This window comes from Tursiops truncatus, chromosome 5 (assembly GCF_011762595.2).
Source record: "Tursiops truncatus isolate mTurTru1 chromosome 5, mTurTru1.mat.Y, whole genome shotgun sequence".
Taxonomy (NCBI): domain Eukaryota; kingdom Metazoa; phylum Chordata; class Mammalia; order Artiodactyla; family Delphinidae; genus Tursiops; species Tursiops truncatus.
In genome coordinates, this window is record NC_047038.1 from 51,898,212 (window position 1) to 51,917,228 (window position 19,017).

Here is a 19,017-nt window from a genome sequence, read left to right on the forward strand (position 1 = left end):
ATGAGGTCGCTAGGATGGGCCCTGATCCAACAGGACTGGTGTCATAAGAGGAGGAGATTAGGACCCAGACACACACACAAGGAAAGACTGTATAAAGATACTGGAGGAAGACAGCCATCTACAAGCCAAGGGAGAGGCCTCAGAAGAAACCAGCCTGCTGACACCTTGATCTTGGACTTCCATTCTCCATACTGCGGGGAAATGAATTCTGTTGTTTAAGCCACCCAGTCTGTGCTATTTTGATATGGCAGCTCTAGGAGACTAATATAGTTGTGTTCTTGTAAACAGATTCTGAGGGCAGGGCTGTGTGTGAAGGTTTACAGGAGCAATGTCAGGAAATCCCGTGTGAGAACAAGGAAGGCGGAACTGGGCAGAGGGAGAAATTGAGCTATAATGAATGTGCCACCAAGGTGGTGCTCTGGAGCTGGGACGGCCCTTCAAGGACGGTTCCAAATCGAGGAAAGGGGCCTTTGTTCTCCTACATCAGTCACTGTCAAGGTGAAGGAGGGGTGGGTATTTTGCCCCCCCAAAGAACATTGGGTAATGTCTGGAGACAGTTTTGGCTATCACACCAGGGGACTGGGTGCGTGCATGGACACTGGGGGAGCGGGTGCGTGCACTACTGGCAGCTAGTGGGTAGAGACCAGTGATGTTGCTGCCATACAGCCTAATGCCCAAGACAGCGCCCACCCCCCACCCCCGTCACCCCGCAACAAAGAGCCACCTGGCCCTGAATGTCAATAGTGCTGAGATTGAAAAAGCCTCCTGACGTCAGCAAGTGCTGAGCTGCTCTGGCCAGGATTGAACCTCGGGCAGACGCCTGCTGCTGACGGCAGTTCCCAGTGAGGGGTGCAGCTGTGAACTTTCAGCAGCCTCTGCTCCCAGCAGCTGGGGAATGGGTGTGTTTGCCATGAAGAGGATCTAGGCAGACCAAAGGGCACTTGATCTGGCCCCTCAGACTTCTCTCTCTAATAACGGTAACACCCAACCACGTTCAGGGCACTGTCCTGTGAGTTTTACCTATGTTATCCTCTTAAGCCTCACGAAAAGCCCAAGAGGTGGATCTTATGGCCCCTGTTTTGTAAAACAGTAATCCAAGACGCAGAGAGGTTAATCACTCACCCAAGATTACTGAGCTAGCAAGCTACCGAACCAGAATTTGAATCCGGGGCTGTCCGACTCCAAAGTCTGGCTCTTTCGCAAGCAGGAAGGACAACCTTTCCTAAAACAAGAGCAGTACACATGGCATACAGAGGAGAAAGAGGATGGAGAGAAAGAGACTTAACCTAGAACTGATAGAAATCCAGCCTCACAACAGCCAGAACCCTGAAACAATGGCTGATACTGTGCAAACATTTCAGGGGCCAGACCCTGAGCTCGGGCTTCTGGGAGAGAGGCCTCCTGCCACCTCTCTATCCAGAAACGTTAATGGTTACCAGAATTAACCCCTCTGATGAGGGGACATTTTTTGCCTCCTTGAAGAAAATGCATGGACCTTAGGACTTTGTGTGATGACAACAGTAACGATGCAAAACGAAACAGTAATTATGAAAAAGGAAATAAAGACACTTCCCAGGAGACAATGCTATAAAAATAATTTTTATTTGCTACTGTAACTAAAGTAGTGCAAAGAGTAGTTTGGACCCACAGTATTGCAATTTATTTACTACCTTAGCAGCATACAGCGTAGACAGTCTGCTCTTCCCCTTCCTCCCTCTCTATCCGTCCCCCCCCCACCCACACACACACCCACACACACACACACACATACACACACATGCCCCTATGCAGACGCAGGCAGGCATAAAGGGCGGGGAATGAGACTATGAGCTAAAGGCTTGTTTCCTGCGTATTCCACTGCTGCCAGTCTATTCTAATGGGCAATTCATGGAAAAGACTAGACCTAAATACTAAGAATTTTCTAAATGTTATTTCATGGATTGCAATTGAAAGGTAAACGATATCCAACAGTGTCATTAAATGATTCGGAAGCACTACAGCCCTAGAAAAATTCAAGAAGAAAAATGTAAACCCAATTTACAAAGCCATCGCCTTCCCTGTATTTCCAGCCTTAACCCATTATTTCAAGGTGCCTTAGAATTGCTGGGTCTTGGATGTCACATGGAAATCTGTCCATGGGACTGCGAGGGGTAGGGCAGTGGCAAACACACACACCAAATATTATCTAACTGGTAGAGAAGTCACAATCTTCTGTTTTTTAATAATAGGGAATGAACAAGGGGCTAAGATTCTTAAAGTCCATCTCAGTGTATAAGGATTCGGATACGCCACAAGGCACACTCTGACTCCCCCATACACACAGTCATTAGAAATGGACATCCGCAGTGACCCGCTTAACCTCCCCGACATGTCCCTGTGATCAGGATGCTCCTTGTATTTGTTTGATAACCTTTGGTATAACCACTGTCTGCTCTGGGTATTTCTTTGATTTAAAAAAAAAAAGACACCAAGTGCAAAATTCACATCCAGTTGACAAGACATTTAAGGTGTATAATGCCCCAGCCCCAGCTATCCAATACCAGCTGTTGAAAGGATTCTCTCTCATCTGGAGAGACATGGAGTGCACAGTTCACCCACGTGGCTCCAGGTTGCTGGTGACAGTGGGCTGGTCCTGAGCAGAGGCGCCTGCAGCTGGAGTCACAGCTGGACTTGCAGCAGGGGCAGTAGGGTCTCGGGGAGCCCGGGCTGGTGTCGGATGGGAACCACTGGCTGCAGAGACACATGAACAACAAGTGCTGAATATTCAAAACAGTACATGCAGGACACACAGCCACACCTAGACCCTTGCAAGCCAGGAGAGACGCTTCTAGACTAGTGGTCCTGGCACTAACTGGATGAGCAACTTTGGACCCATTATCTAGGTTCTTTGGACTTTGGTGTCCCCTCCTATAAAATGGTAGGTTGAAACAGATGTGCAAAAATTTCTGGGATTCTAAGTCCTGAATTTATTCTGTGACTTTACAGGGGTGTGTAAATATTAAGAAAGAGAGCGAGAAAAAGAAAGAAAGAAAGAAGAAAGAAAGAAAGAAAGAAAGGAAGGAAGGAAGGAAGGAAGGAAGAAAGGAAGAAAGAAAGAAAGAAAGAAAGAAAAGAAAGGCGGGGAGAGGAAGGGAGGGAGGGAGGGAGGGAGGAAGGAAGGAAGGAAAGAAGGAACTCCTTGGTCTATGTTTCCTATGGTCATATCTCTTTTTTTCACCTAGTACTGATGCAATGCAAGCTCTGGATTACACCGATCAATCAGAAAGAGTGTTGGTTTTATTCACATTCTGATTCCATTTGGATGATATGCCAAATTTGATTTAAATTGAATTCTTTAAGTAAATGTGTATACATTTTGGAAAGCATAATTACTAGGTTTAATTGTTTTTCAACCTACCTTCAGTAAGGAGGTTGAACCACAATAAAGGTTAGGGAAGCTTATAAAGTTTTATACTTTATGGCAATAGCTTTCAAGTGGGGGTAATTTCGACTCCCGGGGACAGTTGGCAATGTCGGTAGACATTTTTGGTTGTCACAGCTGGAGGATGGGGTGCTGCTGGCATTTAGTGGGTAGAAGCCAGGGGTGCTGCTAAGCGTCCTAAAATGCCTGGGCCAGCCCCCCTCCCGAACGAAGAATGACCCAGCTCCAAATATCACTAGTGCTGAGGCCCACACACCTGCTTTATGTACTAAGGCTGTGAAGTATCCTGTCCATAAGACTGTGGGCTCTGGGACCCGGCTGCTCTGCCCTTTATCAGTTATGTGACCTTGGACAAGTTACCTACTCTCCTTCTGCCTCTAACAAATGGAGAAAATAAGAATATCTGTACCTTATTTTGCTCTTATAAGGATTAGATGAGTTCACATATATAGGGTTTTTAGAACAGTGTCTGGCTTGCCTAGGTACTCAACAGATGTTAGCTCTTACTACTAGTGACCTGGTTTACCATGGCAATGTGTTGATGTATCAATTTCTGGGGCCTCGCTTGCAGGACTGATGAAAAAGTTGGGGTGTTTGTTTCTGGGATGCTTTATAGTCCACTTTTAGACCCCAGTAGCCTATGAAAATAGCCAAAACTTTGAAGCCAGAAAGTCCAGAGTCACATGGTCCTTACAGTTACCAGCTGAGTGATATTGAGCAAGTTACTTAACCTCTCTGAGCTTCAGTTTCTCTATCTGTAAAGTGGCGGTACCAGCCTGCAGGGGTGTGTGACATACAGCTAGCACGGTGGCCATGGTTTGTGCGAACAATTGCCTTTAAGCAGTGCTCTTAAGCTCAGCAGTCCTTGAGTCTCATACCATTTTCAGTAGGTGGGACTATTCTTAAAGGTTCCCAAATGTCCATCCTGAAATGTATCGACCTATAGAAGATGCCATCACTTGTTGACCATCTGACTTCTAGATAAGCTCTTCAAGATTTCCACCTGCAAGAGGCTATACTAGGAAATTCCGGAGCGGGCTCCAAAGCCTCTGACCTTTTTGAATATGTAAAGGAATTCTCCAAGGAACCCCTTCCAATAGCTACAGAAAACCTTGTGAATCCAGAGACTGTTCTGAAAGAACAGGATAGTGGTGGCGGTGCAGAGGGGGCCCAGGTGTTGCATAATGATGTGACGCTTCTAGGTCAAAGCCATCACTCTGGCAGGTGATCTAACCGCGGCAGGGACCATGAGACCCAGTGATGCGGCACAAAGACCATTTGCTGGAGTCAGGAGACCCGTTCTGGGCAAGTCTCATTTATCTACCACTAATAGGTGACTTAGGGGTAGATACAGAATGGCAGACATTTCAGTCCTAAAACGCTTGAATCTCACAGGCTTTGGTTTCCTCATCTGTGAATTGAGGGGCTTGGATTAAATGGTGTCCAAGACTTCTTGGGTCCTAACAGTTATCTTTCTGATGATTCTCTGAGGAAGTTAATGAAGTACTAAGGCACGTATTTTTCCTTTTCAAGCTCAGGGAAATGTTTAAATCACCATGGTAACAAGATAAATCAGCAATCAGTTTTCTGATTAAAACAAAAAAAGTGCCACTGTGTAAATGTAGAAGGAATGCATAATTAGCATCTCCACCACTGAAATCTTCTTATCAGAGCATAACAAAAATGCTCGATGTTTCGGCAGTAAGTTTGTTATTATCCACGTGAGAACTCTCCCATTTCCAGCAGCAGTTTGCAATCACTGGACAAACCCCCCAACAGCCCGTCATAATTTTAAAGTGGCCTCTTTGTCTCTGATCACCTGGAATCTGTCCTAATGTGATTACCGGATTAGAATCAAGGTAATGAGGAAAATCAGCGTGCTGCTTCAAAAATTACAGTCTATTCCTGAGTCAAAAGCGATTTTTGGATTATTTGCTGCTTGAGGGACCATTTTCTGTACATTAGTGAGAATGATAAAGAGCCGGCCCTGAGCTGGCAGACTGCAGCCCACGGGCCTCAGGTGGCTCGCTGCCTGCTTCTGTATGGCTTGCAATCTAAGCATGGTTTTTGCATTTTGAAATGGTTGAATAAAAATCAAGAGAAGAGTACTATTTTGTGACACGTGAGAAACACGTGAGATTCAAATCTTCATGTCCACGATAACGTTTTATTGGAGACCAGCCATATCATTTGTTTTCCTGTATTGTCAATGCCTGATTTTGCACTCTAATGAAAGTTGAGTAGTTGTGACAGAGATGGCCCTCAAAGCCCCAAATGTCTATTATCTGGCCCTTTACAGAAAAAAATTGGCCAACCTCTGTTGTGGACCACTGCAGGGGAAATATCTGCTTGCCAGTTGACCAGATGGGAGCATAAAAGAAAGACGAATAGGAGAGAATATATTGGGTGAATCCAGAGATAATAGACTATTTACAAAGATGAAGCGGTGGTGGGGGGGTAAGGAGGTGAGGGAGGGAAGCTCTGGAAATCATATACTATGAATAAGATCTAATCTACTTCATTTGGGCCTCTGGATCCAGCAGGGACCAGTCCACGTGTAAGATCCATGTCATTTAAACATTTCTTGTGAGTAAAGATACTGGGAGGGCAGCAAGGGTAATGAGATAGGAGAAAAGTAACATCTCACCATTAAATCGCTCTGACTTTAAGGCTGCTGCTTTTTGCATGAGTACCACTTTGTGACATTTTACTGTAATTTTAGTACCTCATTAACTGGAAATGTAGAGGACAGGAAAAGAGTAGGAAAAGGTTTAATTGATCTTGTTCATATCATCTTACTCTTTTTAAAAGACCACTTGGCTAACCACTTAGGCAAAAAGGATGAGTTGGCTTAAATTATGAATGTTTTGAATAGGCTGACATTGGTTTAAAAGGTGAGCACGTCACGCCCAGAGCTGGTAGTTCTGCAGATCTCGCTCTATACTGTGTATTCTATTTAGACACAAAGTTGACAATAACACGAGGAAGGCAGGACTCTCTCTGAAGCGGTCTTTTCCATTTTCTCCCTCTATTCTTCCCTTTACCTTCCACCAGGCAGCCAGCCATGCTCCATGTCTTTTCAGTCTCAGGGGAGATATGGTTCTAGACATACTTTACTTCGGGATTTTTTGTTTTTCCCAAAGCCTGGGTCCATTAAAGCAATTATGCTTGGCATCCTTGACAGGGAGGGGGAGAGGGAAAGTGCTTTAGAGATGAAATGAGGCAGGGAAAGGAGGTTTCTGGAGTGTGGGAAAGTGGCTAAGTCTGGCTGTGGGTGTACCCCAGCAGAGCCCTCACCTTGCCCTTCAGCAACCTGAGAAAGGAAGACCTGGCAGGAAAAAAAAGGCTAAGGTGCTCAGCTTTGGCAAAGACAATGGGACTTGTAGGTGACCCAGAAGCTGCGAAGCCGACGGACCTGGAAGGATGGCGTAGGCCCAGGGCAATGTGTATTCTGCTAACATACTGGTGACCATCTGAGTAGTTAGTGCTACCAAAAACCCAGGGACCTTTGCACGTCCCTGGGAGGCATCAGCTTCAAGAAAGACTGAGCTGCCTGGTAGTATGCAAGCTAGGAATCAAAATCAAGTTCCCTCAAAGGAAATAAAAGAGATTTTTTTGCATACGTAATATTTTTTGTGGACTTGTTTTGGTACGCTAGCTAGACTAGTCAGTATTTTTGTTCAGCTGTTTTTTAAAAAAGAGCTTTATGTTTTAGAAAGAGTCTAATAGCATAGAAAAGCATGCTAGTCTCTGGTAGTGGTGTCTGCCACTTACTGAGGTAAACCAAGCTCTTTAAGTGTAGGCGCTACCTGGTGTCAGCGTACTTTAATTGCAAGTAAAATGCCCTAGAGGGCATTACTCCTTAGGAGCTACTGGGCTAACATTTCTTGAGTTCTAAATACTTTACTCAGTGTTCCCTCATTGGGTTCTCTCAACTACAATACGACACAGGTGTACTACTAATTCTGCTGTTTTAGAGAACAGGAAACTAAGGCACAGAGAAGGTCCCTCCCTTGCCCAAGGTCACACAGCTAGTGACAGGCCAGCATCTTAGCGCTCTGTGCTGTTAGCTACTGTCCCACACCGCTAGCCTTCTGAACACAGGACAGTTTACTGTGGCAAGTGTGGTAACGTGTTGATTATATATCACAAAGCGTATAAACTCAGGAGGAAAATGAAGGTAGTTGGAGCTGAACGCAAAATGGATGGACAGCTCAATTTAAAGGTTTGGCCATAAATCATTAGTTTTTAGAAACAACTGACTGGAAAAAGTGCAAATCACAAAATGACAGAGATCCCTAACTTAGAGCACACTCCTCCTACCCAGCACCTTAAGGGAGGCTCTTAACTCTCAAATCCTGTCCCTCTCCGCTCTGGCAGTCTCCGCTCTAGGCTGCATTCCTGTGCCGGCTTAACCACGGCCAGGGTTACCACCAACATCTACTACATCCGTCACCTTCCCACGGGGTGGCTCATGGACCTCGGGCACCAGCTCCTCGGAGAGACGCCCGCGGTAGAAATTCTGCCCGCTGAGAGACCCCTGCAGTGCTTCTCTGCTGCTTTTCTATGCTTCCATCCCCCTTGCCCCATTGTCCAGTCACTGATGGAGTACCCTCTTATTTCAAAGTCATTGACAAATTTGCACTTATATGGAGGACTTTAAAAATAGGAAAATAATTTACTACATATTTTAATTCAACACTAGTCCTAACAGGGCTGGTATGTACCACTGTAGGGGCACATTTTGGAAATATGTGGAGACTCCTTTTTTTTTTTTAACTTCTATGCCCTTATGACTCTAAGTGTGTGGAACAGCATCGTGAATGTAACCTGAAACCTTGTGAGAAATGCAGGCTCTCAGAGGCCACCCACAGACCGACTGACTTAGAATCTGCATTTAACCAGATCCCCGTGTGATTCCTGTGCACACTGAAATTAAGAAGTGCGGGGCTAGAATTTACATATTGAAATACATATTATTTTATTATAATTACTTTCTTTTTATTTCTCCTTTATATTGCTGTTTAGGGCATTATTTTTAAAACTAAGTGTGTAGGCAGATTACTTGTCATTCATTTCAAGGCACCAAAAAAATGTGTTAAAAAATACATCTTATGTAAGGGGACAGTGGGTCAGAGGCAGATGGTAGCCACTGTTTTAGAGTATCTTAAGTGTGAAAAAGTTCAGAAGTCTGCTGCCCTACATCCTTTCATGGACTCTATTTTGTGATTTTGGGCAGACCACGGCATTCCTTTAGCCCCATTTCTTCATCTGTAAGATGAAGGGCATAGAATTAAATTATTTTTAAGATCCTATCCAGACTTCTCCAACGCTCACCGAAGGGAAGAGGTATGTACAGGAAGAAGCAAGTGAAAGAGTTTGAAAAAAATGAAAAACAAATGAGTGAAAGAGCAAAGGATACACAGGAAGGGGAAAGTATATCAAAAGGCAGGAGGGACAGGGAGATGGGAATGTGGAAGGACTGATAATGAAGCTATGGAAAAAGGAAAAAATGATGACTTCTGATAAAAGCCATTCCACCAGCCCATGAATTTTCATGGCTACCAGCTGGCATAAAATGAGAAAGACAATTTTCAGCTCCTCTAATGGAATTGCATTTGTAATAATCATAACAATATTTCTACAGAGTAAAAAAGACAAAGATAATTTGAAATGGAAAACACTGACAAGATGCAAAATAAATGCGCTATACCTGGGAACAAATTTAGGGATGGGACAGAATTTGCATGAGGAAAACTTACCAGCTGGCGTGCTACAGGGCATCAAACCTGGAAGGGCTTTTTAAATTTTATTTATTTATTTTGCGGTACGCGGGCCTCTCACTGTTGTGGCCTCTCCCATTGCGGAGCACAGGCTCCGGATGCGCAGGCTCAGCGGCCATGGCTCACGGGCCCAGCCGCTCCGCGGCATGTAGGATCTTCCCGGACCAGGGCACGAACCCGTGTCCCCTGCATCGGCAGGCGGACTCTCAACCACTGCGCCACCAGGGAAGCCCTGGAAGGGCTTTTGGTGGTTCCTTGTTAACCTCCTCAGATAAATGGGGGAAAATGACTCCGTATTAGCCTCTCCGAACAGTGGCTTCTGTCTCACCATCAAATCTGTGCTGAAATGCACTTCTTTTGCTTTTCATTATCTGCTACACAAATAATGGCTGTGCCGATGCTCAAATGCCATGTCCGGCCCTAATGTATCCATTTGTAAATGTCCCTGTTGGTCTTTGTGAGTGATTCTGTCCTTCTGTAGCTTCCAAGATGGTTGGGAATTGGAATTCTCCCCTGAGAGATGTTTGCAAATTTCAGTACCTACTAAGTGTGAGATCATAAATGATGGGACCAAGGCCTTCCTCTGACTCAGCTTATGATCTCATAGGGAAGATAAACATGACAGTTAACATTATTGAGAGGGTTTTATATGCCAAATAAATACAACAGCTAACATTTTGGTGTCATGTGTATTTTTTTCACTGAACTCTCCTAACAACCCTGAGAAGTAGCTACTATTATAACTTCATTTTATTGATGAGAAATTGGGGGATCAGGAAAGTGAAATAACTGGCCATAAGTCACACAGCTAATGAAGAGCTAAGCCTGGACTCTAAACCTAGCTAGAAAGGACTGGGGTGCCTATCTCCTTAACTACTGCCCTACACTAGCTCAGAAAAGAAATAGTGACTAGTAGAATCCACACTAGACTAACTGCTGGCTCTACTGTCCCCCTCGACCCCTCCCTCTGAATCTCAGTGGCCGGGTATTTTTACTCATCACAAGTGCTTGTTTATTATCTTACACATTTGATTCCTCGACTGGGATAAACAGGAAGACTTCGTGCTAGAGGGGGCCTCAGAACTGGGTTTTAAGACACACAAGGTATCGTTTTGATAGCAGGTGTACTTTGAATTGGAGAAGACATTTTTGTTCAATTTCTTAAGCACCTTATTTTAAAAAATCCTTGCTTACTTTGAAAAATGTAACAATAATTGGAGCCTTCCATCAGCCAGAGATTACGAGACAGCCCTAGGGGTAACCACATGTGAACGATCCTCCTAACGAAAGGAAGCAGAATGGCTAAGGAGGGAGAGTGTCATTTTTCTAGTAAGGAAAAAGAATTCCTATATATTTTTTTTAAGAATTTTTAGAATTAGTTAATTAATTTATTTAGTTTTGGCTGCATTGGGTGTTCGTTGCTGTGTGCGGGCTTTCTGTAGTTATGAAGAGCAGGGGCTACTCTTTTTTGCGGTGTGTGGGCTTCTCATTGTGGTGGCTTCTCTTGCTACAGAGCACGGGCTCTAGGCGCATGGGCTTCAGCAGTTGCAGCATGCGGGCTCAGTAGTTGTGGTGCACAGGCTTAGTTGCTCCGCAGCACGTAGGATCTTCCCGGACCAGGGCTCGAACCCGTATCCCCTGCATTGGCAGGAGGATTCTTAACCACTACGTCACCAGGGAAGTCCCTCCTACATTTTTTATATTGCCCTGGCTTTTTATAAATCTTTACCTGAGACAGACTGGCAATACTGCACGGTCCAGGCGATCAATGCAGACAGCAGGAAGGTTCCCAGAAAGTAGATCTGCAAACATCCAAAGCACATGTCAGATGACTGACAAAGGGTGGGGACCATGAGGACAGGGCTGAGGGGAGACAGTTCCTACCAGGGCAGAGTGCAGGGTGGCACCCCAGATAAGCCGGAGGTTAAGGTAAAGCCAGGCCAGGGAGCAGGGGCTGAAGGACTCCTCGCTGCTGTGGCTCCAGCACCTGCAGACAAAAAGCACAGTGTTGCCAAACATTGGTAGCGTTACTTACGACCGACATTTGCAGATCCTCAAACCCACATCCTTCTGCTTTGGGTCAAATGAGCACATGTAAAATGAGAGAAAAAAGAAATAAAACCAGTTCTGAGGGGTGTGAGCCTGTGCTGAAATTCTAGGATCCTGGCAAACATCTCAGAAAAAGGCCAGTCTTGTCCTTCATAAAAAGACAGGTCCAGGAGGCCCTTGTAGCACAGGAGCTGCCAAGGAACACTTTTATGTGAGTGTCTGTGTCCAAAGTCCAGACACTGGGATGCCTCCCTATCTTGCAGAAAAGCATCATCTTATTGGACACTTTCTTTTTTCCACTCTCGTGGAAAAACTTAGTCAGCATTTTAACTTCAAATCTAGCACATTCTATATCTTAATCCTCAGATACTAGAAAAGGGAATTAAGTTTGGGTCCAGCTGAGTGTTCTCTAATCAGAACAAATCCTGAGCCCTTTATAACCACTGACATTAGAAAATAAGACCAAGGAGCTTCCCTGGTGGCGCAGTGGTTGAGAGTCCGCCTGCCGATGCAGGGGACATGGGTTCGTGCCCCGGTCCAGGAGGATCCCACGTGCCGCGGAGCGGCTGGGCCCGTGAGCCATGGCTGCTGAGCCTGCACATCCGGAGCCTGTGCTCCGCAACGGGAGAGGCCACAACAGTGAGAGGCCCGCGTGTCGGGGAAAAATAATAAGAAGAAGAAGAAAATAAGACCAAGGCTAACTTTAACCAAGAAGCAAACACCACCCACTTGTGTTCCTCCAGCTGCTACGGTATTAAAGAGGCTCTGAACTCACCTTTCGTACAGTTCTTGGAGGATGGAGATGTTATTAGAATGGATAGTCGGGTCAATTTCCAAGAAATCCAAAATATGATGTGGGATTATAGCACCTTCCTCAATTAGCAGGGCCAGGTTAAAAAATCCCTGAAAAGAAGCCACAAACCAAACTCATTCACTCCTTATAATAAAGCCTAGACGGACACTTCATCAGAATGTAAACTTTTACAACTTCTAGATTTTTTTTTTTCAGTCCCTAGAGCCAGATGGTTTTGTCATCTTCACTGATGAATTGTTTCCCTAAATATATGCATCTGAGGAACTTATTTGCAGAAGAACCAGGAGGCTTTCAGAGGACGCTGTGTCCCATCTGCTCAGAAGCCAGCCACGGGGGGAATCTGTCCTTTCCTGTTCATTCTCTCAAAACAGAACTCGCTGGAAAACGTGCCCTTGTATCATTAACAAACCCAGAATATCGACTCAAAGGCAGTGTCCGTCACTTACAGACTATACCCTGGGTCATCATCGGTATGTCAGAATTCTAACAAAGGTGGCTGTGTGTGTCCTCGGGGCTGACATTCTAAGAGGAGAGGACCTCTGATGCGCACAGTAACGTGCAAGTGTTTGTCCGATCTTTCCTAGGGCAGCAAGGAAAACCTCCTCACCTGATTCCTCTTGGTACAGACCCTCCACTCTGGTACGCTTCCCCACCTCCCTCTCATTATATATCTTGTTCTTGACCCACAGAGGTAGGACCTGCCTTACTGGGCTGTGCAGGTCCAGTAAAATAACACAGTTAAGAGCCTGATGGTTGAAGTGCTTCATAGAGGATGGACACTATTATAGGACCTGGAGGAGATGCACTGTCCATCATGAGCTGAGCACGTGGCCAGACCAAGAAATAAACAAAACATGATGTGTCACTTATTATTACGGCTTTACAAATTCCACTGAATTGTTGCCCTTCAAAGAATGCATAGTCACGCTTTAATGACTTATATCCTCCCTTTCCTTTCATTTAGTTGATTCCAAATAAAAATCACCATCCCCCAGGTTGTAAAACTGCAGGAGTCTCACAAGCAAGCTATGTGATGATCATGATAAAAATAACAGCAGCTGGCATTTTCTGAGTGATGCTATATATGAGGGTTTGTTCTGTTTTATATATATATTCACTTAATCCTCACAACAACGAATTGAGATAGATTCTGTTATCCTCTATACTATTATTACTAGGAAGCTGAGGCACAGAGAAGTTAAGGAATTTGCCCTAGGTCATACAGATGGAAAGGGGATTCAAATGTAAGCAGACGGGATTCAGAGCCTCAAATCTTAAGTTCCACCTTGCTGCTAAATAACCTCTAAATAGATACAAGTATTAGGTGTCTTAAAATTTCACACACACACAAGCAGAAAATAGACTGTTTCTCCACTTTTTGAAAGAAAGGCTCTCTTAAAACTCGAGGTATTAGAAGAAAAGAAGAAAATGACTTTATAAAATTTTAAAGTCTCTGAACAATGGAAAAATAACAAGATTAAAATAAATTGGAAAATGGACTAGGGGGATATTTGTATGCATTGTAATAGCTTAAGGTTCATTATCTACTGGGCAAATGTATAAAGAACTAACTATAATTTAAATTAAAAATATCAAAACTCCAATAGATAAGCAGACAAAGAGTAAGAATAGAGAATTCACGTAAGAAAATATAAAGGGTAAATTATCATAGATGAGTATATGTAAAAGTGTCCATCCCCAGTAGTAGTCAAATACATACAATTTGAAACAATAAGCAAGGAGCAACTTATAATCATTCAATTACCAAATTAAGTCACGAAAACATCCAGTGCTGACAAGATTTCAGTGATCCTTTTATACTAAGCACTGCTTGGTGATACATTAACTGGGAAACAGTTTCAGAAAGTAAATCGGCAATATACTATTATTATGTAACCATGAAACCATTTAGACTGTTTGACTTAGCAACGTCATCCCTCAGATTATAAAGAGATTATTCAAACGGAGGTAAAAGATGGAAACATGAGAATGTTCATGGTAGCACTTGCTATAATTGCAACACAATAGGAAATGACCTTCACGTCTTCCTTAACGGACTATAAATCCCATGAAGGCAAAAATATTGTCTATCTTTTAATCTTGCGTCCCCACCACTAAGCGGTGTCTAAGACAGGGCAGGACTACATAAACATGTGTCAAATCCATCAATAAATTAGCAAACAAGATAATAAATGTCCATTAAAAGATAAAACAATAAATGACAGTCTATCCGCTCAGCAGGATATGGGGCAGCAGTTAAGAGTAATAATTACAGAGACCATGCAATAGAATGCACCCATTCCTACAATACGTGAGAAGAAGCAGATTTTTCAAGTGGCCCGTGTGCTCTAGTTACCATTAAAGAGACCCACTAGCCTGTGGCTGGGACTAGAAAGGGACATGAAGACTGAAGGAATTAAAAAAAAAGAAAGAAAATCCAAAGGAAGAAAGCCCCTGACATGGAACTGTGGGTGCATTCTTTGATTTGTTTTCTCTTTAAAAATTATTCTTGGGCTTCCCTGGTGGCGCAGTGGTTAAGAATCCGCCTGCCAATGCAGGGGACATGGGTTCGAGCCCTGGTCCGGGAGGATCCCACATGCCGCAGAGCAACTAAGCCTGTGCGTCACAACTACTGAGCCTGTGCTCTAGAGCCCGCGAGCCACAGCTACTGAGCCCGCGTGCTGCAACTATTGAAGCCTGCGTGCCTAGAGCCCGTGCTCCGCAACAAGAGAAGCCACCACAATGAGAAGCCCACACACCACAACGAAGAGTAGCCCCCGCTCGCCTCAGTTAGAGAAAGCTCGTGCACAGCAACAAAGACCCAACACAGTCAAAAATAAATAAATAAAATAAATAAGTTTATTTAAAAAAAATTATTCTTTAACGTTTTTATAACATCATCTTGTGAAAAAATTAAAAATCAGAACTGAAAAAAAAAAATTAGGTCCAGGCCTAATTTTGAGTAACAACATAAATCATCTAGCGGAGTTTGGCTCACCAGCAAATCCTTTTAGTACCAACTCCTATTTCATTCCAGAAGAAATAATAAAAGGATAGATCATATCCACTAAGCATACTCAGTGCTGGGCTTGGTGCTTTACGTCCAACATCTCATTTAATCCTTGTAACCTATGAGGTGGATGTTATTATTATCCCCAGTTCACACATGAGAAAACAAAGAGTCAGTGATTGAGTGGCTTGCCATATACAAATAGCTGTGAAGGCACAAAGATGTGGGGTAAAAGCAAAAGTAGTACCTCCTTTAAAAAAAAAAGACTAAGATAGGGATGAGTTTCCAACTTTTGCTTTGTGATCAGATCACAAATCACACAGGAGATCTGTGGCATAAGAGGGTAACAGCTATTCCAGCTTCCATCACGAAACAGCCCTGAGATCCTCACAAGAGAAGTCCAATTAGCAAATGTAGAAGGAAGGAGAGAAACAGAAAACCATCATTGGCACACTACAGTTAGTTGTTGCAGGCAAGATTTACTGAAGGGTACTGAAATCAGTGGGCAGAAGTTGGAGGAGAAATCAAATATTTGCATCATTGCAAATTATCTCCCCAAGATATCTACAAATTAGAAAGAGAAAAATATTAACTTTACATGGGAGAAACCTAGTAGAAACCACCTTCACCGAGTGATTGAGATCAGCCTCACCAATAAAAAGACATAGTGACACTATGTACACCACATATGATACGCTGAGAAGGACATATAACATCTGGGCTATCCTTGCCCCAAATGCATAATCTCAGTCTATTCACGAGAAAACAGAAGACAGGGCCAAACCGAGGGCCATTCTACAAAATATCTGACCAGTATTCTTCAAAGGTATCAACGTCATGAAAGACAAGTAAAGACAGAAACCGTCCCAGATTGAAGAGGACTCAAGAAATATGACAACTAAATGCAATGTGGGATCCTGGAACAGAAAAATAATGTTAGTGGAAAAACTAGTGAAATACAAATAAAGTCTGAAATGTAGTTGATGGTACTGAACCAACACTGATTTCTCAGTTTGATAATGATACTGTGGCTATGCAACTTTTCTATAACTCTACAAATATTCCAAAATAAGAAGTCTCCCCCACCCAAAAAAAAAGGTCACTGAGAGCAAAGTCCTATCACTAAACTATTGGCTCAGCTATGCAAGCAAACTACTTCCCATTTTGACCACTTCCAATTGCTTGAGTTCCTTCCTACCTGGTGAGCTAGTTTGATGGAATCTGGTAGAAAGACTCCTGGGTTTGGAGCCAGGAGACCTGGGTTTAGGCTCTGACTGCTTCACCTACTACCTGCTTGTCTGGCCTTGAGCAACTTATCACCTTGTCACAATCTTGATGTTCTTTACTATAAAATAGGTCTAATTATCCCCACTCCCACGAGGTTGCTGTGAGAATGGCAGGGGAAACATAGTAAGTGCTCAATAAAGGTTCGCCATTCTGGCTAGTGCTCTCAGAGAGGTTTTGTGAGGGGCTCGTGAACACGGATGAGAAGTGACTTTGCAACCTCACAAAGAAGCGTCACCAGGGGCTCATTTCTGTTGCCGTTTACCTGTGAGTCTCCATCCAGCGCTGCTTGGGCATACATCTGCACGGACAACTCAAGGTCTTGTGATTGGTTTTGGTGACCATAGTAGTAAAGGTCTCCCATTTTCAAATACGCTGCAGGACAAAAAGGACAAGTAGTTTTATTTCAGACTGACCTTTTAAATGATTGGTCTATTTGCATGACTGCGAGTTTTTCCCACCCAAATCTGGATACAGGTACATCTTTAGGCTTCCTTGACGTGGGGAGGGAAAAAAAGATTATTGCACTGAGCACTCCCATTTCTAGACACATTTTCTTGCTTCGCTGGGTAGCTCTCCTAAATGGGTCTGTTTGTGAGAATCACAGTCTGCAACATCACAGCCCCAACAGCCAAGGTTGTTTGGGGCACGGAGATTTTGCTGCCTGGGTTTGATGACTGATGTGTATTTCTTTACTCTGTTTAAGCCACATATGTTATCTTTCCTCTGAGGAAAAAGTTTTGTTTGAGTGTATGTATCACTCAACGTCCAATCAGAATAGAATCTTCTTCAGGTAGTTCAAAAAAGGGATTTTAACACTGGGAACTGGTTACCAGGGTGTTGGAAGAGTTGAAAGGGCAAATGCGGAACAGTAGGCAACCCAGAGATTAGCAATGCAGGAAGCCACTACCTTCCTAGGCCTGGGGGCCAGCTGAGACCACAGAGGATGGACGGCCAGGCAGGAGTTGGAACCATGGAAATGCAGCCATTGCCAGAGACACAGCCCAAAGCAGAGAGAAGGGGAGAAATACTTGGGCTTCTCACCTCCTCCCACCCTGCAATCTCCTGCCAGCGCCTCCCATTGGCTGAAAATAATCAGATGTCACTGGGCAAAGGAGTCTGGGAACTGTAGTTACTGAAGGTCAGCCCTCTATCACACAGGGCAGAGCCAGGAAGACAGGGAATCCATCTGAGGGCAAAAAGGCAAAAGGCTGGCGCAGAGAATCTCTCCCGAATAGCTTTTTCTTTTGAATTCTCGCTGATTCCTTAGAAATGATGGGTCCAAGCATTCGGTAGACAATGGATGAAGAGAAATGTATTGCTTGAGACTGAGAGCAGAGTTTAGGGAAGATCTTAATAGCCGAGATTTTTCACTCTGTTTCTTAATTGTTTAGAAATATTACACCACACAAAGCTGTTAGATGTTCCCTGTTCCTAAAGATTAAAAGCCTCCAATGCTTCAAGTTAGCACCCATTTCTCTATACATACCAAATGAAGGAGCATCGATTTGAAAAACAGAGAAATTATAGTATCTCCAAACACAATTAACATCCAAGTACCTCTTGGCCAGGTCCTAAGGGGATGAAGGGGGAGAAAAAGTTAACTCATTAATATTTCTGCCAAGTGATTAATTTTGCCTCCATAAAACCCAATTCATTATCCTTAACCTTAGAGCTTCTAGTCTGAGGAGAATACATTTACTTACTGGCCTCTCCTCACAGATGTGAGCTAAATTTGTCTGTGACACTTCAATTCCAGTTTCTGCTGCTAAAACATAATACAGCAAAGCTTCGTGCCTAAAAATAGATGATTAATAATAAATTTCATAGAGTGGCTCTTACTAATACTCACAGAGAGCTTTATATTCACACGTAAGAGGGCACAAAATAAGCAGTTTTTTTAAAACCACAAAATCATGAGGTTTTTTTTTTTTTTAAATAAATACTGTTGTTAAAAATACTGCATGCACTGATTTATTTTCTCTCTTAAAAGGCTGAACTCACAGATAAGGTTGGGGAGCTAGTTGATACAACAGCTACCTCTACTGGCCGAATGGTACGTCGCGTGCTGGCTGGGGAGCTGTCTATTAGCTTTGGGTCCTTGAAATCCTTCCATCTTCCATCCTCGCTTAGAGGAGATAAGTGGTATTAAGAAAAAGCTCTGCACTTTTGGGTCCTGTTTTGCGAAGGGCTTTATGGGGCTTACGACTCTGAACAAGCTTAATTAAAGCTGAGTTTCTGTGGTACATTAGAAGTTTGGCAAAGGAGAGGCAGTTTGCAAGGGGCTTGATACCAATGGCCAAAAACACATCTGAAAGAAGTAAATATTCGACACCACTGGCAATTGAATAATTGCGAGGCAATGAGACCACTTTTCATTTGTTGAGACTGGCACCTGATTCATAATACAGATAACAGCAAGAGCTTGGGGAAAAATGGACCTATTCCTACAACCACTGTTAGTGGGAAGCCAATTAATGGGATAGTTAGAGGTGAGGACTCTTACGAATGTACATACCACCTGGCCCAACAGTTCTGCCTCATGAGGGTTTATTCTAAGAAAGAATCAGAAACATGTGCAAAGATTCTGTGGCAACAGAGGTCATGGCAGAGCTGTTTCTATGAATTGGGGGGAAAAAAAGAAACAAATATCTGA

At 43.6% G+C, this 19,017-nt stretch overlaps 1 protein-coding gene across 8 annotated transcripts in view; it reads right to left on the minus strand.

Annotated features, from left to right (window-relative positions):
- Nucleotides 1-1,578: 1,578 nt before the first annotated feature.
- SEL1L3 (SEL1L family member 3) overlaps nt 1,579-19,017 on the minus strand; it is a 97,301-nt gene continuing 79,862 nt past the window's right edge. For 2 of the 8 annotated variants that reach the window (XM_019928380.3, XM_019928378.3), the window contains 7 exons: nt 18,068-18,158; nt 17,851-17,935; nt 16,627-16,736; nt 12,029-12,156; nt 11,089-11,191; nt 10,934-11,006; nt 1,579-2,730 (listed from right to left, as the gene is read on the minus strand). In XM_019928380.3, the coding sequence (XP_019783939.2) occupies nt 2,591-2,730; nt 10,934-11,006; nt 11,089-11,191; nt 12,029-12,156; nt 16,627-16,736; nt 17,851-17,935; nt 18,068-18,158 (730 nt within the window). In that variant the 3' untranslated portion in view covers nt 1,579-2,590. Of the gene's footprint in view, nt 2,731-2,751; nt 10,862-10,933; nt 11,007-11,088; nt 11,278-12,028; nt 12,157-16,626; nt 16,737-17,405; nt 17,936-18,067; nt 18,159-19,017 lie in introns of those variants that run through there. The other 6 variants (XM_073805132.1, XM_073805131.1, XM_073805133.1 and 3 more) reach the window with 6 other exon arrangements.